The 26390-nt window shown below is 39.4% G+C and overlaps 8 protein-coding genes across 8 annotated transcripts; 3 read left to right on the forward strand and 5 right to left on the reverse strand.

The window, feature by feature from the left end:
• Positions 1–2668: 2668 nt before the first annotated feature.
• On the forward strand, positions 2669–4243 carry BCR41DRAFT_362208 (putative ribosomal protein L7a.e.B, cytosolic). The gene is made up of 2 exons (XM_022025685.1): positions 2669–2716; positions 3330–4243. The coding sequence occupies exons 1-2, from the start codon at positions 2714–2716 to the stop codon at positions 4101–4103; spliced, it is 777 nt and encodes a 258-aa protein (XP_021876870.1). The 5' UTR covers positions 2669–2713; the 3' UTR covers positions 4104–4243.
• A 2384-nt stretch (positions 4244–6627) lies between these two features.
• Positions 6628–8450, reverse strand: BCR41DRAFT_400796 (hypothetical protein; the record flags this gene model as incomplete). The annotated part of the gene is made up of 3 exons (XM_022029163.1): positions 6628–7787; positions 7905–7964; positions 8126–8450. 3 exons carry the CDS (start codon positions 8448–8450, stop codon positions 6628–6630), a joined length of 1545 nt encoding a protein of 514 aa, XP_021876871.1.
• Positions 8451–8465: 15 nt separating this feature from the next.
• On the reverse strand, positions 8466–9311 carry BCR41DRAFT_191135 (hypothetical protein). Its single transcript, XM_022019819.1, has 2 exons — positions 9255–9311; positions 8466–9127 (listed from the first exon to the last, which is right to left on the reverse strand). Exon 2 carries the CDS (start codon positions 9022–9024, stop codon positions 8497–8499), a length of 528 nt encoding a protein of 175 aa, XP_021876872.1. The 5' UTR covers positions 9025–9127; positions 9255–9311; the 3' UTR covers positions 8466–8496.
• Positions 9312–9696: 385 nt separating this feature from the next.
• On the reverse strand, positions 9697–11287 carry BCR41DRAFT_413880 (hypothetical protein; the record flags this gene model as incomplete). The annotated part of the gene is made up of 5 exons (XM_022029490.1): positions 9697–9957; positions 10035–10042; positions 10203–10299; positions 10622–10760; positions 11248–11287. 5 exons carry the CDS (start codon positions 11285–11287, stop codon positions 9756–9758), a joined length of 486 nt encoding a protein of 161 aa, XP_021876873.1. The 3' UTR covers positions 9697–9755.
• A 943-nt stretch (positions 11288–12230) lies between these two features.
• On the forward strand, positions 12231–12698 carry BCR41DRAFT_374683 (hypothetical protein; the record flags this gene model as incomplete). Its single annotated transcript, XM_022026890.1, has 1 exon — positions 12231–12698. The coding sequence occupies one exon, from the start codon at positions 12231–12233 to the stop codon at positions 12696–12698; it is 468 nt and encodes a 155-aa protein (XP_021876874.1).
• A 3867-nt stretch (positions 12699–16565) lies between these two features.
• On the forward strand, positions 16566–16992 carry BCR41DRAFT_362211 (hypothetical protein). Its single transcript, XM_022025686.1, has one exon. It carries the CDS (start codon positions 16573–16575, stop codon positions 16930–16932), a length of 360 nt encoding a protein of 119 aa, XP_021876875.1. The 5' UTR covers positions 16566–16572; the 3' UTR covers positions 16933–16992.
• Positions 16993–20854: 3862 nt separating this feature from the next.
• Positions 20855–21208, reverse strand: BCR41DRAFT_374685 (hypothetical protein; the record flags this gene model as incomplete). The annotated part of the gene is made up of 1 exon (XM_022026891.1): positions 20855–21208. The coding sequence occupies one exon, from the start codon at positions 21206–21208 to the stop codon at positions 20855–20857; it is 354 nt and encodes a 117-aa protein (XP_021876876.1).
• A 2321-nt stretch (positions 21209–23529) lies between these two features.
• BCR41DRAFT_374686 (hypothetical protein) lies at positions 23530–23907 on the reverse strand (the record flags this gene model as incomplete). Its single annotated transcript, XM_022026892.1, has 1 exon — positions 23530–23907. One exon carries the CDS (start codon positions 23905–23907, stop codon positions 23530–23532), a length of 378 nt encoding a protein of 125 aa, XP_021876877.1.
• Between the last annotated feature and the right edge of the window lie 2483 nt (positions 23908–26390).

A 26390-nucleotide genomic window follows, 5' to 3' on the forward strand; every position in this document is an offset into this window, starting at 1 on the left:
CATGATGTGGATGACTTCTATTAGGCATTGGCAATGCGCAGTGTTGTTCGTTATGGTCGGCATTCCAAAGGCGAGAAGTTAGACATCATGCATAAAAATTATCTGAACGGTAAAAATATTGAGGAGCTTCAACGTCTAGTCATCCATGTTGAAGGGTATTATTGTGTTATCTCGCCAACAACTGGGCGTGGTATATAACCTCTACATCGATGAAAATGACACTATCACAGGTTGTAATTGCCAATACTTTACTAGTCGGCGCCGCCTTTGTATGCATATGCTGATGTTATTCAAAGTCAAGCAGAATGACGAAGAACGTCCACTGAGTCTCCCCCAGAAAGCTATGCCTTTGGTCATGGACAAACATATGGCTGTTGAGCATGGTGAATATCAACTTGAGGAGAGTGAGCTTAATCAGACTGAGATTCAACTAGAGGATGATCAGCTACGTGAGGAACATAATGAGTTATATGAGTTGCTTCGAAAGTTTATTCACAATTTTGATGATTTAAAAATGTCGAATGAAAGCGTAAGAACCTTAAGGTCAGTAATAGATACGCTGGATACTTTGCCGTTAATCCCCAACGCATCCGGAACTAAGAAGCCACAACGGCAGTGTTATTAAATTTAAAGTTTCTCCCATAAAATCACACAATCAAATTTCACACGCAATCATCAATGAAGTACATGTACTAGAATGCTTATAACTATCCTTCTAGGAAAGATGGAAGCATGCCCATAAAATATACAATAGAAGGCACCAATACGCGCAAAATAAAAAAAGAATTAAAAGGATTTGTTCAGTATTTAACGAGATAGTACTCAAAATTGTGATAAATTTGGGTGGTTTTAATGACTGGTCAGACTTTAAGCATGAGTAACTCCTGCTAGAGTGCTAGGAAGCAGGCGCCACTGGAACGACCAGTAGGGGAGCTTATTACCTTTGGTTTAATATTACTCTTAAGAAAATCCACCCAGTATCCATGGAGTAGCACCTGTGTAAAGTACTTCAAGCACAGAAAAAACCAAAATTATGCCATTTTTGACACACTTAATGGACTATTTCACCAGGATCCTGAGAGATAGAGCCAAGATGCATTCTTTTCGACTATAGCTACGGTACAAACCCTACTTTTCAATATTCCATGCAGTGGTTCTTGAGTAAATGAGCATTGAATATCGAAAAATCGCTATTTTCCGCGACCTTGTCGCTTTTTCTTTAGGATAACTTTTTTTTTTTCTCACTATGTAACCGCTAGCGATTTTACCACCGTTCGATTCCAAATTGAAAACTACATTTATCCTGAGGGTTCCATGTGTTTTGAGCATAACTGTATTGCGCTCCATCGTTTTTACCGAATTTTGCAAAACTAATTTTGAAATGGTTGTCTAGATTGGTCACATAATATTAACTTTCATCCGAAAACGTAAAACCATCTCTCAAAAGTTGCGCTTCGGAGTCAGCTACCGGCTCCAGGTCGAGATAACCCAATTGGGTCTGAAATGAGCGACTTTACTTATAGCAGCATGGATAACGATATACCTTTTTGTACACAAATAGGCATATCTTAGCGACAAATGCTCAAAAATATTTATTGTCATGTGATATTTATTGGAATTAAGTTCAGAGACGGACTTATTTTTTTTTGTTGTACAGAAGCAAGAGTGGCAAGGTCATTAAAGAGGAGGTTGACCAGTATAATATCTGCCTGAAGTGGAGCACGAAGCAAACAGGTCTATATGCTAGTAATGCAAGGATTCAAGGTGTTTCTGGCTTGAGTGTAACGAATAGAAAGCTCTTGGAGCAACATGGGGCTGTCGGCGATATAGTGCAGTGTTCGGCCCCCCGTGAAGCAAGCTATGGGGGCACAGTGAAACCAACGTCAACTGAGATCAAAATACCAGAAAGCGATGTTTTGAATACGAATTCACAGAGGGTCGATTCCAGAGTAAGGCCATTGATCGCCAAAAATGAAGGATCCAAAGGATATAAATTCGTCTGCAGCAAGTGTAGCGATTGTAGAGAGTGCGAAGTTGCACATTTTATTCTAAGCGGCTCTTACAATAGTATCGATAGTGCAACTCATTATGAGGAGGGTATGCATTGATCTAGTAGGGTGAGAACATCTTACTATCCTGTTTCTATAATCAAATCATACTCAACAAAACAAATATCTTGTTATAAGCTCTATGTACTTGTTCTTGCGTGGTTGAGTATTCATATTGTTAATAGAAGGCAATGGTTAGTAGGGGATTATCATGACAGGTCAGCAACAAGTACAGGACTTTCATGGGCAAATTAGTGGTCTTCCTTGCCGAAGGAATAGATTTTACAATGGAAATAAATTACAAGAAACTAATATATCATATCCTTCATCTCTGGACGACTTTGAAAAGGAAAAAAAAAAGCCACATCACTATCTTCATCAGACCAGCGTCTTATTATCCAGGTAGAATATTTCTGAATCTATTGGAAAAAATCACTAATAGGAGGGTAATCAAAGCATCAGCTCGCTTAGCTATGAAGCAGAAGAAGACACCATGAATTTATGAATGGTAGTCTTACAGCTTTTACATGCGAACATATACTCACGTGGGTGTGGCTTAGCTGACCTATTGCGTGTTTTGATGGATGGATGGATGCGAATAAATTTTTCTCCTCTTTGCAGAATTCGTTTGCTCTTTCTCTTTCCCTTTACAGCAGAATTTCGAGATGGTAATAACTTGAACCCAGCTTCAACTTTTTTTCGTTTTCAGGAACCCACCATATCTACCCTATACAGTGGAGCATGAGAGGATTCTTTTTTTTCTCTATCAGTCCTTTCCTTTCCATCGTTTTTATCTTTTGATAACGCAGAAGGGTGCTATTGAATCCTCTTCCTTTGGTATAATTCTCATTTCTAATGTTAACATTGGAACATGGGGATCATGCAAAAAAATATAAAGGAATAGGAATCAATGGCAAGGGCTTGATGCTCTTATACTTCTTGTGTTTGAAAACTGGTGGAGGACAACATTGCTTTTTTCTATTTATTTATTGATTCGATTGGATCATTTAGCAGATTTGGATTAATTTTTCAATTTGCTTGATGAGAATTTCGATCATTAAAAAAAAAAAGATGTTTGTTGTCTTCCTTAGAGCTCTGGAAACAACTTTGTTGAGCTTTTTTTTTCTTTTATTTGACAAGGCAACATTAAATCTTATTACCTTTGTCAAAATAAAAGAAAGAAATATATTCAACAAAGATCTTTCTATTCTCCATGACCTATACCAGATCCTAAAATTTATATTTCCTTTTTTTTTTTTTTTATTTATTTTTCTTGTGCAGGCTCCCGTTAAGAAGTCCAAGGTCGCTCCTTCCCCCTATGCCAAGAAGTCCGCTTCCAAGGCCCCAACCAATCCCTTGATTGAGAAGACCCCCAAGAACTTTGGTGTTGGTCAGGACATCCAGCCTGTTAGGGACCTCTCTCGCTATGTCAAATGGCCTGAATATGTTCGCCTTCAGCGTCAGCGCAAGATTTTGAATCAGCGTCTCAAGGTTCCCCCAACTTTGAACCAGTTCACCCAGGTCTTGGACAAGAACACTGCTACCCAGTTGTTCAAGCTCGCCAACAAGTACCGCCCCGAGACTCGCATTGAGAAGAAGGAGCGCTTGACTGCTGCTGCCGCTGCTCAGGTTGAGAAGAAGGGTGAGAAGGCCGACACCAAGAAGCCCTATGTGATCAAGTATGGTATTAACCACATCACTGCCTTGGTTGAGGCCAAGAAGGCTTCCCTCGTCGTCATTGCTGATGATGTTGACCCCATTGAGCTCGTCCTCTGGTTGCCCGCTCTCTGCCGCAAGATGGGTATCCCATACGTCATTGTTAAGGGTAAGGCCCGTCTTGGAACAGTCGTCCACAAGAAGACTGCTACTGCCCTTGCCTTCACTGAGGTCCGTGCTGAGGACAAGTCTGAGCTCTCTTCTTTGATCTCTGCTATCAAGTCCAACTACACTGAGAAGAACGAGTCTGCTCGCAAGCTCTGGGGTGGTGGAGTCATGGGCTTCAAGTCCAACATCAAGATGGCTAAGCGTGCCAGCGCTGTTAAGAACTCTCTCTAAATTAGTTTATTTTTTTTACGGGAAGAGTAATTACTTGCTGAAGATGATATAAAAGAAAACCACATCAAAACGAACAGGAATAGCTTGCAAGTATTTTAACAGTATTAAATAAAGTACGATGCAGTTCTTTCTATATACCCTATCTAATTACTTTTCTTCGCCCTGTGAATGAGTGGATGAGGAAGAGATATTCTTTTTTTTTTTTTTTTTTCACACGCGATCAAAAGAGTGATCATCGATGTATACACATGTAACATGTAGAATAATATGAACAAGAACAAGAACAAGAACAAGAACAAGGGTCTATAAACAAAATGTTTTTAAAATAGCGTGGCGAAGAAAAAAAGTCTAATTTTTATTCTAAAACTAGAACAAAATTGCATCTGCAACTATATTTGTAACATTTATTTGTCATTGCAGTCCAATGTCCCAATATAGTCCCAATGTTGTGCCAATGTTCTATCTTCTTCACCTCTTGACAATCCTTCCTTCCTCCCTTACCCTTCAACTCAATTCGTGTGAAAAGTTAGGGAGACGCCATCATGACGTTCTCCTGCTGTGTTCTTCCTTCCCCCTCCCCCACTTCTCCACCCCTTATATTATTATTGTTTCGTGTAGAAATAGATATTCATCAAGGGCTTAATTAAAGGCATAGATAATAAATCATTTTTTTAACTATAGTCCGCTTAGGATAGATCCTCTCCAACGCTGTCTAGCCCGCTTCATTTGGTTATGATAAGGTTGGGAATAACATCGGCATCCAATTTGTTTTCTTTGGCACGCGTATAAAAGCAATGCCTAAACACGCAAACTTTTAACTACCAACAACTACAACTACGGCTACAACTACAGCAGCGACAAGAACAACAGCGAAGACTCTACAGATCTCTCTTATCTAAAACATCAAAAAAAAAAAAAAAAAAAAAAAAACGCCCAATAGCAAGAAACATGGTGGCTCGAAGATTTCCTTCAACATTGAGAAATCAGCCAAATGTTGTCCCCAATGGAGCTGAACAGGGTCCTCAAGTTATACCTAATCCTCCTCCTCCTCCTACCCAGCCTGGACCTCAACCAGAAGCAAATCCGACCGTGATTGTGGCGGAGAACGATAATAATGCTGAGGATGGCAATGTCGGTGTGCCAGTTGCACCTGCCTTTACCATGGAAGCCGAGGCCATTGATCTTTAGGCGCAATGATAGTCTTCAAGTCGTGCTGGCAAAAAAAAAAAAAAAAAGAACCGCATTCTCCTTTTTCTTCTTCTTCTTCTCCTCCTCAGGATCACGACGGCATTTTTTTTTTTTTTTTTTTTTTTTTTTTTGCTTTTTTAGAGTTATTTCGATACCCCCACCTTTCCCGTCTCTGATCCACTCTACAATCATTTGCACGCGTAGTGCATCAATTCAAGCTCATGTTAGATCATTCAAATCACAATAAAGTCAAGTACCATATCTATTGAACAAGAAAGAAAGGAAAAAAAAAATCTTCAGCTTACAATAATAAAGTCCTTTCCAATGCTCGCAAAACTTTTGCCAATCGCTAATCTCACAGTATCATAACTAAGCAGCTTTTTTTTTATTTTTTATTTTTTATTTTATTTTATTTTTTTTTTCAGCAAAATTACGCGTAAAGTAATAGCAAAAACAAATCATTGTTCCGCGTTCCGCTCTTTTGAAAATCTGTGTGTTTATCGCCAATTCAATTTTTTCTTTTTCTTGTTTACTTGCTTGTACTGTATTGTATGTATTGTAGGACAAACTAATGACACATTTTTGTGATAAGAAGCAATTACCAACCGACAGAGATGAGAAAAACTGGTCGATCTGGATCCCATTCTTCTCAGATCATCCTCTCCCTTAATCGCGATTCTGTTCTGTAGTACCCTCCATATATACATATATGTACTCAAAAAAAGTAACACGCGTCTTTTCTTTTCTTTCTTTCTAAGTGTAAGTCTCACATTTTAGATCTTCCATTTATTCTAAAGATCGCCCTCAAAACAAGCTCATCGTGGCGTTGACTTTCTATATTTGTTTATTAAGATTTTCATGGCAAATTAAAGAAATCAGTGCTTCGCCAATGGGGATGGGTCAATTGCAACTATTTTTATAAATCAATAAAAAAATTAAGGAAAAGAGGGGGCTGCATCTGTGGAACCAACATTCAGCCCAGTGGAAGGAAGCAATATCTATCCATAACTCACTACTCTCATCAGCACACGATATGACAAGACATTTAGCATTGCCGACATTGTTCCTTCTCCGTCTCTCCGTCAGCAACAAAAAAAAAACGCAGAACCAGATTTCCATGGCGGAAGGATCTGCTCTATTTTTGAATTTTTAAATGTCACACAAAGTTCGGCAGCCATTCCTTGTACGCGCGATTATTAAAGACTCTCTTTGGTAATACCGTGCCCAGTATGCTCCCAGCATTTTTTTATTTTTATTTTTATTTTTTTAATAGAGATTTGTCATAGTTAGTACACTAAAACACATGATACATATATATGTACAGATGCAAATAGCTTCATTGTTTTAAAGCACTCTTTGCATGAGGGGTAATGATAGAGGGAAAGTGGTCCTTTGTTTTACCGCTCTTATTTGCAACCCTCGTCGACAGCAATTTCAATTGCTCATGAAAGACCGAGGAAGTCTTCACAATGCAGCCAATATCTTGTGCAAGTCCTCCTAAGGTCTCTAGCGAATCTGGTATTTTCCATGCTCCAACTTTTAACATGATGTACATTGTCCCTAATGGAAACTGTATGTACATCGTGACATTACGGCCAACAACATGTGCTAACGTGACAGTAATTGATGTGTCATAGATGTCGTCCACTTGATCAATAGCATTCTTTCCATATACTCCAAGTCGGACCAAATCTCCAGCTTGCTTCGATGTATCATGGCACATCACTCCTGCGGCCTCTGCAAAAAAAAGCTCGATATCCCTTTTACTTCTTGTTGTGAGGTCGGGCTGGCCACATGTTTTGGTTTCCAAGTCAAGGATTCGTCTGTGATATATACTGGTCCTGGACGAGTTATTTGTGTATGCGAGTCTAGCGCTGCCTTGGACATGGTAGAATTTGCGCAGCAGCGGCATTAGGAACGATGATATGCCATCAGCCTCACTATAGGATGGCTTCTGAAAATGCTCAAATTCCGATAAGGCATAAACTAGATATCTTTTCAGTGGACAAAGTTTCACCGTCACCTTGGAGTTCTCCAAATGATTCAAGGTAATATCACTGTCCCACTCATTGTCTACTAAGTTATCCATCCAGTTCCTAATGAGTGTTCGTTCGTTTGAAATTTCGATAGTTGGTATGCGATTTTTAAACCGATTCTTTAATCTCTCGAAAAACTCTTCACCAAAACACTCCAGCTGAAGAGGAGTTGGGTCTTCCCTTATTAGCAGCGTCGCATTTAAAGCTAGTGCGTCCTCAGGATAGCTAGCTTTAAAAACAGAATTGGCACATTTTCGATAGTAATTACCAAACATTGCGCCAATATCAAGGCCGTCTTCAGCAGCAACAAACGTCCAGCCATGCGATCCTAAGATAGCTGACATAGGCTGTGGTAAACACATTAATAGACGGTCAACAGGATCTTCTTCTGTGGCCAGAGAATCACTGGATTCTTCCCTGCGTCTCTTTGGCTGGTGCGACGATGCTTCTGGACTGGATTCTTTATAGTTGGATTGCAATATATATATTGTCATTCAGATTATAAATAATAATATTATTAGTAATAATAGCATTGGTGACAATAATGACAATAATAAATAGTAACACAAGTACGAACCTTCTTGATCAGCAGTGAGTTTGATCGCGGGAATACCAACAAAACTCAACGTATCATCCTCTATTTGAGGTTTTTAAATATTAAATAATATCAACTTGGGAATTGCTCGATCTCGATCAGCGTTTCTTCTAATCCAGGTCATTCCTGCGATACCATCTATTATTGATCATAGCCACCAAAGGGATATAAAAAAAGATATAATAGAATAGAATAAAAAATACCTTTCACACCACGAGATATTGAATCTAAACTGGCTGAAATGATTGCGTTTGTACTAATAACTGCTTGCTTTGATGTCATCGTTGTACTGTGCTTCATAGCACGATTTGCCCAAAACGCTTCCCTATGGTGTTCCTGAAAAAACCTATACGCCTCTTGAATATCATCCCGACGTTTTTTAGGAATACAAGAATGTTGAATGAGCTCCTGGAAAGATTTAGTTGCTGCATCTCGGTTGAGGAGACCAAAATGTCTCACGAACTCTGGCAAATAGACGTGCTCCTTCCCTTTCCATTCCAAAGCCCAGTCTAAAAACGCTTGCAACATCCTAGAAAAAAATAGTATAGACTTGAGATACGTAAATCGTTAACTGTCAAGCAGTCATTACTTTTAAATAAATAAATATAAAAAAACAAATAATAAAAAAATAAAAAAATGCAACATCAAAAGAGAAGCCACATGGCGCCCAAGAGAGCACATGCCATGAAAAGCCTCTAGATTGACCACCTATTGTCATAGCCACTTCCCGCCCGGCAAACCACAAGAGCCGTAAAAACTGACTCTCATTAAGTCTGCTAGAGCTAAGGAAGCAGGCTACTGATGACAGGATGTTTATGCACGACACAAGTACAATATCAAAAGAGAAGCCACATGGCGCCCAAGAGAGCACATGCCATGAAAAGCCTCTAGATTGACCACCTATTGTCATAGCCACTTCCCGCCCGGCAAACCACAAGAGCCGTAAAAACTGACTCTCATTAAGTCTGCTAGAGCTAAGGAAGCAGGCTACTGATGACAGGATGTTTATGCACGACACAAGTACAATATCAAAAGAGAAGCCACATGGCGCCCAAGAGAGCACATGCCATGAAAAGCCTCTAGATTGACCACCTATTGTCATAGCCACTTCCCGCCCGGCAAACCACAAGAGCCGTAAAAACTGACTCTCATTAAGTCTGCTAGAGCTAAGGAAGCAGGCCACTGATGACAAGATGTTTATGCATCTGTTTGAATGTTAAAATGAGGAAAATAATGAGAAATATTGGAAAATAAAAAAGGAAGAAAAATTTGAAAGGGATATTACTGAGAGAAAGAGAGAGGAGGAGAAGGAGAGTCAAAGTAATAATTTACCTTTCAGTAGTCAAGTGTAGATCAAGTAATATTGAATCAGGTAGGGGAACGATGAAGCGTATTTGTGAGAAAGAGGATGAACGCGTTTTTTAGATTTGTTTCAGGTGTATCTATTTGACAACCCCTTTAATTTAGTAGTCACATAGGCTTATTTGACAACCCGTCACATGACAACCTTTCAGCAACCTTTCCAGCTGGGACAAATATGCGATTTCTAAAATGGTGGCAACACTCCATTGTCATGACTGTGGTTACACCAAGGTTGTCAAATCATATATTTTACTATTTGGCAACCAAGGTTGTCACGCAAAAAAAAAATTGAGTAAAATAGTTAGAAGGGGCTGCCAAATAAGAGTGACAACCCTGATTGTCAAATAGATTAACTCCATTGACATTACCATGCCCAGTATGTTGCATTTTTATTTTTATTTTATCTATTGAGGTTTGTTATAGTTAATACACTAAAATACATGATACATTTATATACAGATGCAAATAGCTTCATTGTTTTAAAGCACTCTTTGCATGAGGGGTAATGATAGAGGGAAAGTGGTCCTTTGTTTTTCCACTCTTATTTGCAACCCTCGTCGACAGCAATTTCAATTGCTCATGAAAGACCGAGGAAGTCTTTACAATGCAGTCAATACCCTGCGCAAAACTTCCTAAGGTCGCAAGGGTATCTGGTATTCTCCATGCCCTAATGCTGAAGATTAATTAATATTTTTAAAGCAGAGTGTCAGTTTATTTCCTCTCAATCCTGCGATGTTATCTATCATTGACCATAGCACCTAAAACGAACATAGAATAAAAAAAAATAAAATAAAAAAAAAAAGCTATACCTTTTACACCGCAGGGTAATGAATTCAAAATGGATGCATTTGTACTGATAACTGCCTATTTTGCTGCCCTTGTCGTATTGTGCTTCGCAGCATGACTTGTCCAAGCTACCTCCTTATGGTGCTCTTGGAAAACCTTAGAGGTTCGAATAGCACCCCGACATCTTTTAGGAATACGAGGGTGCAATTGACTGACAGTAGTTCCTGGCCTGGCGCATTAGTGGTGTAGCAGGATGCATTTTGTATTAGAGTACACCATAGGAACACTAACGATAGGCGGGCCTTTTTTTTTTTTTTTTTTTTTTTTTTTTTGTGGCGGATATCGCTTTGGTTACAGTATCTTGGTTGAGATGGCCAAAGTGTTCCATGGACTCTAATTGATAGCCTTGGTCCTTCTCTTTCCATTCTAGTGCCCGGCCTGAAAACATTCGTAACACCACTAGATAGATGGTGGAGACATGGTATAAATTGTTAGCAACATTTTAATATTAAACCTGATATCACTGATGCTGCACACTTTCTAATCATTACTTTATGTCATCAAAAGAGAAGTCACATGGCACTCTGAAGGGTACATAGCATGAAAAGCCTGTAGATTGAACACCACTGTTATAGCCGTCCCCTGCCTGGTAGAGCAGAAGAGCGAAAGCTTTTGCTAAAGCTACTAAGGCTAAAGAAGCAGGCTATTAATGACAAATTGTTTATACATTTGTTGAAGATATGAAACTTTGAAAGGGAAAATCCTGAGAGAAAGAGAGAAAGAAAGAAAGGAAATTAATAAGTTACCTTTCAGTGGCCAAGCAAAGAATGATCGGGTAGGTAGGAACGACGAGAGGAGGAGAATAAAATCATAATGTTTGTATAATGCTTTAAAAGAGCAGTTGTAAAGGTATAAAGATGCAAAGGTGCACAGGTGTTTGATGGATATGATGGATGGATGGATGATGGCGACACGTCGGTTTATGCTACAAAAGAGCACTAAGCTATGGCTCTGGAAACGACCCCTCGCCTGAGCGATTCCGAGTCTGTTGTTTATGAAAAATAAAAAATAAAAAATAAAAAGAAGGCTTCAATAGGGAAATATCTTGTAGTATATCTCATTAAAGTCTTTTGGTTTCCTGTGTTTTGTTATCATCTTGTAGAAAATTAAGACTTACGCATAACCTCAGCTTCCGTTTGGAAGCCTGTTGGGGCCATCGAGGAGCACTACAGCATATGGTTGTGAGAATAATGCAGAAGAGGGGTTACAGATATAGACTGTGGTGGGAGAGGATGTGGGCGGGGAGTGAGAAAGTTCAAAGAGGAAGTTTATAAAGACGTAACTTTTAACCCTTGGCAGCAGAGAAATACGGCGTGATCAATAAGACTGATATCAATCAACTTCAATCGATCAAACTATCAATGGGGTCTAAGCACCAGCTCAAGTGGTTCTGGAAATCTGGCGTAGCAAGAATAGATGCATCTTTAAAGTGCATATTTTTGTCCAAAAAGGGAACTATTCTATTCGATTTAAAAACGTGGCAAATATATTAGTTTACTATCCCGTCGTTTTGCAAAATGTGGATTTTATCAGTGCGCTATATTCACATTTAATTCAAAATTTTTATTTTAAATTGGCTGATTTTTTTTCACCCTTTGCCAGCCAATTTAAAATAAAAAATTTTGAATTAAATGTACATGTACTTCCTGGCGAGGTGTTACACAGCTGAATGCATTTTCATACACAGTTGAATGCATATACATATACTCCGTGCCGTTTGGTCAATTTGTCAGTGATTCATATGTTTTTTTCAGCAGAGCCATACCAATGTCTTACCGCTGCCATTTTTGGTTAGTCCGCTATCAATTACAAAAGGTTTATTAAGTGGTAGGCTTATAATTGACTAAATACCGATATCTCTGATTTTTTGAATAATCTTGATTGAATTGGGACCCATTATATTCCTTTGCACCAGTTTGTCGCGGAGAGCGAAATGTCAAAATCAGCCACCAAATCAATTCAATCACATAGAAGTTCGAGCATAACATACAATGCATATCCTACGCTGCCTGATAATTTATTTGGTAAGTATAATACAAGACAGCCTATAAATATGTCTGATCTACCCTTCATCCCTCCACATATCATCTTTCACCCATCATGCCTCGACGATTCCATTCACCCCCAAGACAACTGCCAGACATAATCCCCGATCATGGTCAATTAGATCTACAAGTCATTTCTATTCTCCCTTCCCTTCTTCTCACAGCTGAAAACAACGTGGACGACGATACTGATGATACTGCTGTCCCATTAGAGCCTCTAGTCTTCACCATGGAAGTTGAGCCTGCTGACATGACGCGCGATGATACTCTTCAATTTGTGTTGCAACCTCCTCCTCCTCCTCCTCACCCAATGCATCCAGAATTAATGGCTCCTGGCTATGTAGTCGAAAATGACATGGACAACCAAGGTGAAGGCACTAGTGTGCCATTGCAAGCTTTGTTATCTACTATGACGATTGAGGATATTGACATAACGCATGACGATGGTTCCCAAGTCGAAATGCAGCCTCATCCTCCTCCAGATTCCCCCTTTCCGCAGAGCAGAAACGGTGGCATCTGTTGATACAGCTTCTTCTGTACAAGCTCCCTGGACGACCGACTTTATTAAACTGGGCTTGGTGATATAGAACGTCCTTCATTTCTTTTCACTTCTTTCCATTTTCTTTCATTTCCTTGTATCCCCTTTCGTTATATCTCCTTCTCTTTCCCCTTCTATTCCCCCCTACTCATTGATACCCTGGTTTTTACATCACCTCGTTCCAGATCTTGCTTTTTCTCTTTTTTCTTCCTCGTCTCTAGTTTTGCTCATCTTATTGGCCAACGGATTTTTTCTTTTCGCGTCCCTCAAATGTTGAGCATTGATATCCTTCATTCAACAAGACTTCGCTCTCTTTATTTTTCATTTTTATTAATTATTTATTTTATTATTCAATTGCTTCAGTTAGTCCAAAAAAAAAAAAAAAAAAAAAAAAAAAATGAAAATGAAAATGAAAACGAAGTGTTAATAAAAGATGGTAAATGAACAGCCAGCAAGGTCAATTAGCGCTTAACATGGCGATAACTTACCTCTTTTACAGTTTTGAAAGATGTAAAGGCGTACAAAATAAGGGTATCAATGAACAGAGGAGATATAGGGAAAAAGGGGGAAAAAAAAAAAAAAAAAAAAAAAAGGTGTCGCGTTGTAACAAAGCTGAGTTTGGTATGATGGCCATCCATATCCATCCAATTTAGCCTTGATCCATCGTAGCATTATTCTCGCCTTGTAAGAAGAATAATCAGGAAGACGAGAGTGTCTTCAATGTTATCGCTAGGTCCTTGAGACGGAAGAAGAGGGAAGGGAAGAAGAGGAGGACGGAGGAGGGGGAGACTGCAGTACGATTTGAAGCTCATTGTCGCGCGTGGTATCGACTATCTCGGCCCTTATGGTAAAAACCAATGGTTGTAGTGGAACAGCAACGCCGTTACTATTGCTATCCACGCTATCTCCGACCAGGACGACAAGGGGAGCAGGAATGGGTTGTAGATCTGGTCCAACTTGATTGAGATTCCGGCCTGGTAGTTCTCTTAGAACTGAAGGGAAACGTCGAGGCATGATGATTGCAAGATGTTTGTGGAGAAGAATGCTTGGTGTGAATACGATGGAGCAACAGATCTGTATTTATAGGTAGGTCCTTGGTAGTCGCTTCGCCAACCAGGAATTATCTGACAGTGAACATGAACATATATCAAAGGCACAATAAAAAAATATCAAGAACACAGCACAGTGCTAACAGATTTTAGTTCTTCAGCCTCTTGTTTGCTCTCAACAAAAAAACCAGATTCAGTTGATGTTAATCACAGAATCCATACGCGTGGCTGTTGACGGCAAGAATTTTGAAAAGATCTTAAGCCGAAGGCAGAGTGGTAGCCAAGAGCAAACTTTATTTCAACAGTAAGACTTCCTTTGTCGTCTTCGCTATCCAAAGTACATGTAGGTATGTAGGTTCATGTAGATATTTTTTTGAGCTCGCTCAATTCAAGACCGATGCTGCAGAAAAGTGAAGCCGCAATCCTATGCAAGTAACATGAACATGCATGTAATGTTTGTGGCCATCAGGACTCTGAGCCAATCACCAATCATCGTCAGTCAGCTTCAATCATCCTCATTCCCATCCTCATTCTCATCATCATCATCCTCAATCATTCGTCTCGTTCTCTATCAGTCACACATTGATAGATCTATAATCAACCTTACATTCTTGACAAATCTCATTACCAACATCCTATACCCTCACTTATTGGATGCTTGACAACTTTTAACAAACATACCATAGACAGCTCATTCCACCCACAAAATCAACGCACCGCATATTATTATCATGCTGTCTGTTGCTGGAAGTAAGGTCCATACTTCGTTGACGGCTGTGGTAGGGTTGGCTTTTTTACTCTCTTGACATTATCTCTCAGAAATGGGGTGATCGTCGAGGCTAGTAATAATGGAAGCTTGCAGAGCCACGTTCCCTTCACACGATGGTAGCAACCACCTCTAAAGGCAACTCTAATATCTTTACGTTTGAAGGATGTTCAGCTAAGCAATCTTTTCTCTCCTCTTTGAGCTGATGCTTAATTGTATTTCATATTTCATATACGATTACCACTTGATTCCTTGTGGTGTCGTCTGAATGAACTGGTTTAAATGATTAATCTCGACTGGCATAGCGTCATTTCTGCCTATTCTTCTATTGACAGCTCGTGATGGCACAGCTATCATCTACCATGGTAACAAGGTCTACATCCGTAACGGCTTTAGTATCAAGGAGCAATCTGAGGTTTATACAACATCTCAGTGATGAAAGGTTCTAAGCTAGCTCTCCCAAAGCTGGTGGCGTCCTTGTTCCAGTGTTCATCTCATTTCTCTATAAGAGCTACGGAACCAAAGTCGGCCATACTTCTTGCTTTTTATCGGTAAATCCGATTCTGGTGTGTTGGATCATGATGACCCAGATAGTTTTTGAAGCGACACCAGTCTTTGCCAAAGGCTTGGAGTCGTATATTGGGAAGCATCTTGCTTGTCAACTATAAGCGAGTCCAGTCAATAGAGTCTTGATAAAAAGAAAATGAGAAAGGAAAAAAGAAAAAAGAAAAAAGGAAAAAGAAAAAAGAAAACACTTCCGTCCCGCGGTTTATATTCCAAGCACATGAGTGGAACGACGAGATTCTGGTCCGTTGATGATTGAGCGGCAACAATCACCAAGTTGCAGAATTGTACCTTATTGACCTTGATTAGTAGGAACCATGGTTTAGTTTCTCTAGATGAATGTGATCTAGCGATCGAAAGTGACAGCAATATGAATAAAGACATTGAGTATTTCGAGCCCTACCAGATATCGCATATGCGCCTCAAAGGCTCTCTGCAGCATCCTTCACTTGCTTGTAGAATAAAGTGCTAAAGTGCTCTCTGCATAGAATTACCATCATCAAGCTCTAACTGCTGTTTAGGCTTATTACATGTGTACATTCTGTTGTGTCTTTTGAAGGATTTCTTTCCTTGCCGCACTACAAAGACCGCTTCCTTGTCCACATTCAGTTACAACGACATTAGACGAGACACATAGGAAATGTTGTGTCAAAAAAAAAAATAAACAAAGATGAAATTAAAAACAAATAAATAAAAATGATAATAATAACAATAACAGCAATAATAGATAAATTGTCTATCGAGCATGGGTGAGATGAGTATGATGAATAATGAATGGTCTGCCTTATTAAGATACGTACAGTCTGCTTCAAAAGGAGTATGCATTAGTGATGTTGTTTGCTGTTGCATATTTGGTCCAGAGCAATCCATTTTTTGAGCCTCGGAGCAACAAAAACTGTAGATCTTCTGCACTGACCTTTTCATCTGAAAAAAAGAAAAAGGAAGAGCGAGAGGAAATCTGCTGACGTGCCCTCTACCTTGCTTCGATTTGTCCATCGAATGTTTGGGTCCGAGGCTCTAGCAAGTCGGAAAGTCCTCCAATATCCATATTTATATAAAAGGTCTCTGTCCTGTCCCCACCCTAACTCCGTCTCTTCTTTTCTATCTTTTTTTTATCCTCAGTACTTTACAGGCACAAACAAGGTGAAAACCCTGTCCTTTTCTCTTCTCTCCAGCCCTCTTCCTCCTATTTTGCTCTTTGTGTGCCTGACTAGCCCATGTCCTCATTTTAAAGCTCATACACACACCTGGTGTAGAATGTTTCTCAGTCTGAATACCTAATATCCAAAAAAAAAAAAAAAAAAAAAAAAAAGAGTTCCTTATTCTGTTGTTTTCAGCATATTCGACTCACAAGCAATGGCACTACATACACCTTAGCTGTTTATCCCAGAGCTACGGAAGCGAACTCTTTTGCAGTACGGTCTTGACATTAACGTATATACCTTTCTCTTCTTATACACGATCAAAATGCAGATTGAGAATGCCTTACAGCCCAGGAACGATCTGTTGTGTGAGAGTGACTATCACTATTTGCTTCATAGTTTCCTTGGTCGGGATATCTCTAGGAACATCATTCTATGCCAATCCCAGTCTAATGGCACTAAGCATTGTGTCGGCCGTATCGATATTGATGGCTGGATTTTGGTATGAGACTCAGTTCTCTTCAAACACGAGCCTTCAAACAACAAGTGGTGAACCTGTCGTTGTGATACCAATTAGTGAGCTTTCAAGGCTCCAGAACCAAGCGGCCTTACAAAGTGAACGTCAGAGACGGGAAGCAGAGATCATAGCAAATGTTCAAAAGGATGTAGAAGATCTGGAAAGACTAGGGCGGACATGAAGTGCTAAAAATGTTGATCAGTTTGTATACCCAAATGTGGAGACTACAGCAATGATGGCCATTTCGTTATTCTTATTTTGGTTCTATAGGAAATAAATCTTGATGATAAAGAACAATGATGCATAGCAGCTGAGATAAAACCGTTGAGCCGCTATTAGAGCTTCCCATTCCCCCAGTTCATACGCATGACACATTCACTCTGCTCTTTTTTTTTTATGAAAAAAAAAAAAAAAAAAAAAAAAAAATAAAGCTTATGTTAGAAGCATAGAGCAACTTGAACCCATTTGGTCGCGAACATATTGTAGAGATATATATTGATTGAATTAATGGCCAGAAACGAGAAAAGATTGAATTATCATCATAGAATACAAAAAAAAATGTTGTGGGCTCTCTTTTCACGTCGCCACTGAAATGTAATATCCTTCCAAGGGTTCGCTATTTGTAAGGCATTATTCAGCCGACACATTCCTTTTTCTTATCTCTTCTATCCCATAATCGAATCCATGCCATCATCACGGAGCTTTCACACCTCTATCTGGGGGTGAAACGTAGGTAATCATCGCTAAGTCTTGCAATCTCAATCTTTAATTTAATACGCAGGTTAATTGTTGGTTAACTAGTCCCAATTGGGCTAAACAAGCTTATAGCCAACCGCGCATCCCATGTTCACTTTTTTCCGTAGCTTAGATGTCAGGCTTCCCAGCCGTCGGCACACCTGGGAGAATGCTTTCCATTTCTCTTCTCTTCTCCAAGCTTGAGTTCAGCAACAAAAGTCGTCGTTCTTCATAATTGAATGCTCGTATATTCATTGTAAGGTACCCTTACCTTACATAGAAATGTGGATTTTGTAGGTGCTTTTTTATTTATTTATTTATTTCGAAAGCGCATTGGTGCACGTGGACTAACCGTGTTTCTTTCAGCCGTTGTTTGTTTCAAGTCCTGGAATAGAACGCGTCTATCATCGAGTACAGTCGACAGAGACATTGAAATGCCCGTCGTGCAACTGTATGGTTGTTATCTGCATCTTTCAATGTCCATGTCGGATTGCTATAGATTTTAATAATCAGTTTACTTTGTAATGCTTAGGGCCCTTAAAATCGTACATGTGCAGTGACAAGCGGCCCTCCACTTTTATCCAGCGATCCCCATCACAGTCCGGGAAATCAAAGTAATGACCATCCTCGGATAAGTTGCTAACCAAATCATGACTCAGCATAGAATAGTGGATATCTCAGCAATAGTAAAAATAATTGAATAAACTGTATGAACTTATTCAGCCTTTTCTAAAATCAAAGGGTTTTGGAGATATTGTGTTATTTGCGAAAAATGTGGAGTAAATCTTCTCCATCCTGTCCCACCGAGTCGGCTGTAGAAGACTCATTTGGCATAGAACGCTCGATCAAATATTTTTCGCCGCACTTGATGGTTTTTATTCCACTCAGAGATGAAGATCCTGTTGGGAAGGTTCATGAAGAACATCTCCAGCATCATAATGAGAGTTTCGGCAGTCATCAATCCAAGAGTGTTGTATAGTATATTCTTGATAACTCCCTCAATAGTCTCAATGGGCTGAGGCTCCTAATGATAGGGCGGGGTCTTCATAATCCAATGACCACCATTTTTAGATGCGATGTTCTAAACAGTGTACCTCGGCTGATGCTCGATTGATTTAATGTATTCAAGGAGTTCCGCCTTTGATGGCTTAAAGCCATGTCCCTGTGCACTTGGTGGTATCCCTTTATTATGGGATCTCAGCCAATCCATAATCTCAACCCTGCAACTAAGAGAGTTTGGTTTCTTGTCGGAGGAATGAAAATGGTATTTGGCACCATCCATATAAATGATGCTAGGGCTGAACCCCATCTCCACAAGAGTCTTACAAAGCTTCTCGAACAAAGCTTCGAACAACTCATGATTGAAATATCCATGGTAATCGTAGTCTGCAAGGATATTCCGATCGTCCCGCATATCGTCTCTTGATCAGCTTTTCTGAGCTGTTCTCGCTTAGAGGGGTCCCTTTCCATGTGCTGGCCAAATGTGAACGCTATCGTTCACGGATTTTCCAACCGTTTCCCCTTTATTCTTGTCGTAATATTACCACAATCACAGCAAACATTACCAACAGTGATTGGCGGGATTGTTCTTGTATAGGATCGCCGCTACGCTCAACCCATCGGTTTGTTGATGAATGACTAATGTGGTAGTAGCCTTCGTCAAGAAATACTTTGGATCGTAGCGGTATTAATCTGCCCTCAACCATCTTGATTTTAGAAAGCGTTCGGCCAAGTACTTGCACCGATAGTGCACGTTTTATGAGGCGTCGTGCATGATTGCTTTCCTTACGCCTTTATCCCAATAACAATTGGAGGCTTTAAGATAACGATTTACGGCCGAGTTGGATTCTTTTATCCCATGCTCCTCCCTCAAGTTATTATTCGCCTTGGTCCTAGAATTGGGAACCCCAGGAATGGGTTGTCTACAGTATTTTTGCTAAAAGTTGGCAGGCATTCAATATACAGGTTGTAGGATGTTGGTGATGACGATGTGTCCTGATGGCTTGATGTCACTAGATTTTTTTTTTTTTTTTTGTAAATTATGAGCGTTGAGATTGGTACAATTTGAATCAATTGCGAATGATCCAATTGTTTGAAATAGAGATGACGATGGGGATGATGGCGGCAACATTGGTCTAAGGATTTAGAATATTAAGGGGGTGACATTTAACTACTCACGAAGCACAGGCCAGGCTGGGTCCCAGCCCGTGAGAGAAATAAAACACCGCTGCCATAAAAGGCAACATTTGGTTGCGTGCAAGCTTCTCTCAGGGTCACCTTCGTCAACATAATGTACCTCTCCTTTTTTAACTGATCTTGAACACAAACTAATTGTGGTGAAACAAGTACATGTACACTTGATCACTTTTCCCCTTCAATAAGTAGGAATTTTGATAAACCTGTTAGTCCCAGAACTCTGTCCAACATTGTCAATGATGATACTGATGGTACTGCTGTCCCATTGGGGCCTTTGGTCTTCACCATGGAAGCTGAGCCTGCTGACATGACGCGTGATGATGCTCTTCAAGTTGTGTTGCAACTTCCTCTTCTTCCTTTCCCAATGCACTCAGGACTAATGGCTCCTTGTTTTATGATCGAAAATGACATGGGCGACAAAGATGATGGTGCTAGTGTGCCATTGCAAGCTTTGCTGTCCACTATGGCTATCGGGGATATTGACATAGCGCGTGATGATGACCCTCAAGTTGAAATGCAGTCTCCTCCTCTTCCAGCACCCTCTGTTCCGCAGGGCAGGGACGATGGTGTTTATTGATACTTGCTCTTCTATCCATTCTCCTAGATGGGCTGGCTTTATCAAACTGTGCTTGATACCTTCATTTCTTTTCGTTTTGCTTCCCTCTTGTTTTTCTTCTCCATCTCCTACACTCATTGATACCCTTTTTTTACATCATTCTTACTCCATATCCTACTTCCCTCTCTTCCTCTTCTCTAGTTTCATTCATCTTATTAACCAACAGTGAGGCTTTTATGTTTTTAAATGTAGCATATTGAAGGTCGATATTCTCAAGTCAGAACAACTTCACTCTCCGTTTACCATTTACTTTTTTATTACTTCAGCTAGTTCAAGAAAAAAAAAAAAGCATCATGGCCCCATAGAATGGCTCTAGTGATCTAAAACGAGGAGCGCATAACCGTGCTGTCTTGGCTTTGTTCAGATCATCTAAAAAAGTTGTATCATAATCATTATTACTCTGTTCTATTTCGTATATTTACACTCATTCTATTGTAAAAAAAAAAAAAAAAAAAAAAAGCGTGTAATTGAGCACTTGTTTCTGTGCGTTGGCTTGAGACTTGTATCATAGGACTTGACTCGACTTAGGCAGAACCTAGGGCAGGGCCAAAGACCTTCAAACATTGCTATGGTCATGAGAAGGAGGAAGAGGGCGTGGAGGAAGAGAAGAGTGCGGAACAGAAGGAGAAGGAAGCTGTAGTACAATCTGAAGATCATCATCTCGTGTATTATCAACGACCTCAGTTTCCATTGTAAAAACTAAGGGTTGAAATGGTACAGCAACACCGTCATCCTCACCCTCTAAATCGTTTCCAGCTGTACCAGGAGCTTGTGCTCCGGGCTGTGCTAGATGAGGTGGTGCTTGTGGAGGGAGAGGGAGGAAGTGATCAGGCTCAATCTGGAGATCTTGTTCGGCATCATTGAAGACCACATCTAGGTTTCTTGATGTTATAGGGAATTTTCGCGGCATATTCCTTTCTACTGGGGTAGCGGTATCGTCACCGTGTTATTATTTTTCTATTTGTTGGATGAAGAGCGCCTACTGGGGTGTTTGTTGTCGTCGTTGGCGACCCTCAAGATAGCATAAAATGGCCTCCTTTTTATATGAAATGCATGTTTTCTATCTAACTTTGTATGGGGCGATAGCTAGGAGAGGTAGCCAGCGGGAAGATGATAATATGCAAATATGTAGGTGGTAATTCACCTCTTTTCTATTGCTCTCAAGCTTAGCGAAGCTAATATTATATAGCGGTATAGTCTATATAGCGTAATGATGTTAATAACCTTGTGTAGGAGACTGCTAGGTGGCTAGGGCAGTATGGGTCATTACATACCGTATCCATGATACGACAAACCATAAAAATAAAAATTGATATATAAATAAATAATGTATATATAAAATAATGTAAAGACCAAGCCTTGTGAGGAATGCTTCCAATCCAAGAAAATGGCGGGAAATCAAATCGGCGGAAAGAAAAGGAAAATAATAAAAATTAATTGCACAATCTTATGCGCATGACCATGTTAGTTTGAGAAAAATAAAATTTATTTTTGTCCTCGCCATGCCAAGATTCAATTGTCGCAGAACATGTGCTTATGCATATATGGGGAAACTCTTGCACATGACTTTTTTTTTTTTTTTTTTTTTTTTTTACTGACCACGTTAGGTCAAGTAATCAGCTATTCGTCTCAAGGCTTTACCGACAATTGTTGGAATGCTTGCACATAATCTTTATTGAGACGGGATCCTTTGCTCGATTTGCCCTTCTACTATTGAATTCCTTCGGTTGCCTTAATTGTCCAAACCATGTTTTTTAAGTTATGCTGACTTCATGAATAAAGGGGGGGAACACATTGTCATGTCAACGTGAAATAGTTTATCATTCTAATGTCAACCCCAAAAAATAAAAAAATAAAAAGCTACATTCAAACTGTAAAGTTGCCCTATGTAGCAGCGGCCAAGGTCATGGTAAAAGCCCTATGATAAGCAGTGTAAGCTGAGCTAATGGTGGATTGAAGAATATGGGATACATAGACTACTAATGTGAAGGAGATAGTATAAGATTGGTCTAGCACCAACAGATATTCTCAAAGCAGCCGAAACGTGAGAGATAGCGCCAGCGGCTAGGGTAGCAAAAGTAAGGCGAGGTACATCTAATGGCTACTGTTTGTCGGTGGGTTGTACAGGAAAAAACAATGGTTTACTAAAGACAATTGAAACAATCGAGTGATCTTATTGGTGGAAATGCGAAGAGGACACGGACCATGGTTCGTCCGTATAAAATCGCGTTTGTTCTTTTGTGCCTGCTATCTACCAAAAGCAAGAGAATGCGCCATTCACAACATTCTATTGTGAGATGTAAGGTTACACAGATCATGGTTTACAACAGCAAAAACATGCACACAGCGAGCGTCCAATACAGAGGATATAGGAACGAAAAATTAAATATCCAGTCATTATTAATCATCTTGTCTGTTCTTTTTGGTTTATTTCGGAGCTCAAGAATGCTACTATTTCTTTTAACAGTCATGGTTAGACATGGTGTACTCTAATGAAAACACCAAAACAGAGCTGTGTTTGTGCTACTCCATGTCACACAAGGAATGGCCAATTTCATTGGTATATACAGATGTAAATAGTGTTCATCTACTGTATCTACCACTTCGCCCTGGATAAGTTCTCAAATCATGCACTAAAAAACTAAATGTTCCTATTGGATAATGCTGCGCATCTTTTGTATAAGAGCAAACCAATCTTTTATGCAGCCTCAGAAGACAATATGTCATGTAACCAATTATCAATAACAATGCACTTATACATAATAGAAGCATTGACTGGTCTGCACGGACCAAAAATGCTCAGTAACTTTTTTTTCTTTTTTTTTTTTTTTTTTTTTTGGGGGGGGGGGAGGGCGAGGGAGAGGATCTTTATTTGGAAGCTTGTATCGGAAAAAAAAAAAAAAAAAAAAAAAAAAAAAGCTGGGGCCATGCTCTTGATGTTTGTTTATTTTATTTCATTTTTATAAACCCCACTAAAATTGATCGTATAAATAAAAAAAACAAAATTGAATAGAATAAAACCTTCTTTTCTTTTACTATCTAAATTATTTTTATATGAATCATTGAGCACACAGACAAAAGGAGGGGACTAAGCCATTAGCAAACAAATAGAATGAAACATTGCTTTGCTTTGGTTAAAATCAGGCTGGCAGCCAGCTTGGTTCATATCTAAAAGAAGGGTAACTGTGGGGACCAAAGTATGGAGTGGAGGACCATTAAAAGAGAATCAAATTATTGGTGTTCTAAGACAGGAGAAAGAGCTTGATAAAAGGAGCCTTGATGCTTAGAAGGAAGCTGTAGTACATCTTGAACGTCGTCGTAACGTGTGGCATCGATAATATCAGCCTCCATGGCAAAGACTGGAGGCAATGGTCCTGCAGCACTACCATCCTCGCTACTTTCGTCGGTTCCATTTGTGTTTTCATTGGCGTTAGCTTCGACGCCAGTGGCAATAATTATTTCGGGTTGTATAGGGTGCAGGAGTGGAAGCAATGGAGCAGCCGGAGGCGCATCTTGTAAAGCTGCTTCGGCTGGGTTGAGATTTACAAATGGATGGTCATTTATGGCTGGCGGGGCTAGCCATCGTTGAGACGCATTATTTAATACCATGCTTCCTTCGACGAAAGTTGTATAGATTGAGTAGAATTTCTTTTAATTGTATGCGAAAACTAAAGATATGACAAGAATGCAGAAAGAGAGAAAACAATTCTCCTTTTGACCTTTCTTTTATACAACGACTCGTGCCAAGATTTAAGGAAAGGAAAAACAATGCAACGTATTTGAGTAGGGGAGGGACACCTCTTGTTCTCTATAGCTTGCTCGTAGAGGGGATCGGGACCCTAGCCAAGAGACAACAGATCTATGAATTACGCGGGAAAAAGATGATTGGATCAGGCTGTCTGATACTTCATGTTGTGCTGACCTATTGAATAGCCCTATACGTTTCTTTGTATACTGCTCATTTATATTCTCGCCCAGATACTTCATCCGTGTCATTACTATTGTTTTTATTTTATATAGAATCAACGACGTTTATTGTTTACAAAAAAGCGATATAAATGTATAATGTATTATTCAATTCTGTTGTTTATACAGATTATTGCGGAGTATACTGGTATACTGCGCCCACTGTGTTTATGTCCGTTGAAGAATCTCCTGCTCCTGCTTTCTGTTTCCACACTTGTCCAGTGAGTACGTCGGGGTACATGACATGTATAGTTTGGCGAAGTTGTCAATAGAAATTTAGAGGGTCCCCCAAGAAGGACCAATGACATTCTTGCTTTGGAGTGCGACCAACATCACATTTTTGCTTGTGAGTCACAGGTCTCTGAAACCTCTGGTATCTTTAGGCTAGACCTTTTTTGTCAAGTTTGTCTACCATATTTAGTCACAAGCGTCAATTGGCATTTAATACACTTTGTACATTTTTCGAGTTTGCTATATTATTTCGATCAATGATTGGCTAGGAGCCTTACTCTTTTTATAAAAAAAGTATTCTAAAAACCCACGCTTAGCTGGAGTAGGGAAATCAGTAGAAGACAATAATTTTTCATGAATTGTGGGCTTCTTAGCCCGAGAGGTATAGTAAAGTCGAAAATTGTACAAAAGTGCACAGTATTATATGTATCAATGCTTGATAAAATGACTTATTAAATAGTAACCTTCTTTAAGGCGTCCACTTTTGAATACCTTATAGTCTTTTGACATAAACCGGAATAGCAAAACATAGCTGATTAATATAGTGTTTATTTGGTTTAAAAATAAAATAAAATAAAATATAAAATAAATAGCTATCACTTTTTTTATTTTTCAAAAATCTATACTCTATGTCATTCAAAATACGATAAACTTTTTTTTAAATAATAAGTTCGTTAATACATTGGTTATGATTTATTGGTTAGCAAAGTAGAATAGCGTCATTTTTGTGAAGGATGCCGCCCTCTATGAGGAAGAGGGCCATCTAAACTTCTAGAACCCCTTTAACCCATATAGGCTTATCTGGATTACCAAACCAATATTCCATGACAGAGAAATAACATGAGTTTGCCCTACGATGATATACTTAGCAATTAAACACCTCAGATTTAACCAAAGCCCATTTGTACTTGATGGAGTTTATTGAATCCCCGTGGCATACTGACCCATGGTAGTCAATGGATACATCCTTGCCCGCCATTGCCTTGTTGCCAATCACCCATTACTGGCTTTTTTTTTTTTTTTTTTTTTTTTGAAGCCTCATTTGTAGTGTCTTTGACCTGATTAGGAAGGTACATTATGTGCTACTAAAAAGCGTAACACCTTCTTCGTCTGGATTTAGTTAGGGAACTAATGGAGGAGAAATACTTGAATTTTAGTCACGAAGGACAAAAGCGTCTACTTGTGGATGGCCCACAGTGAAGCCCAGTTGAAGGAATGGAAAGAAAATATTTGGAAGTAATTGACTGAAAGTTGGATTGAGTTGTCTGATGAGTGGTAATCGAAGCAGCAGGGTATGTGAGACTGCATACAGTGCTGACTTCTTCTTTCTTTCTTTCTTTTTACTTTTTGCGAATGGTGAAGATATAGTTGGCCTTGCCTTCATAATCTTGAAAAAATAAATGTGGAGGCGGAGAGCTTTTATTTATATTCCAGATGACGATCAGATTACAAACTTTTTTCGCGGCGATACAAAAAAAAAATTAAAGGGGGGACGTGCAATTTTTTTTTGCCAAATTTCAAAACTTTAATGTCAAGCATCTAGGGGTGAGTTACATGTCTGAGTCCGCATTGTTGTGGATCATCTGAACAATGCATACAACTTCCCCAACGAAGCACTAACACGCTTGGGTGTGGCTCAAAGCTACTTATCAATGGCTCTTTAATAGAGACGGGAACTACATTATACACTTTAAGAGAGCATAAGAACATTAGGTGCTGGAAGATCTTCAAGTAGATGTAGGCTTTCATATCCTTGCTTTCGTAGACCTGCATTTGAGGACATGTCAGGCTGTACGTCATTGAGCCCAATATCAGATGTCGCGCCTAACAGTACCCTGGCGTTTGGTTTTTTTTTTTTCTTTTGTCCAAGGCAACTAAATATTTCATTAAACCCA

The sequence above is a fragment of the Lobosporangium transversale genome (assembly GCF_002105155.1).
Source record: "Lobosporangium transversale strain NRRL 3116 chromosome Unknown BCR41scaffold_53, whole genome shotgun sequence".
NCBI classification, from domain to species: Eukaryota; Fungi; Mortierellomycota; class Mortierellomycetes; order Mortierellales; family Mortierellaceae; genus Lobosporangium; species Lobosporangium transversale.

What these genes read in the sequence shown, in the direction of transcription:
- BCR41DRAFT_362211 (XM_022025686.1), top strand. Translation starts at nt 16,573, where the DNA reads ATGCCTTACAGCCCAGGAACGATCTGTTGTGTGAGAGTGACTATCACT.
- BCR41DRAFT_191135 (XM_022019819.1), bottom strand. Translation starts at nt 9,024, where the DNA reads ATGACAATAGGTGGTCAATCTAGAGGCTTTTCATGGCATGTGCTCTCT.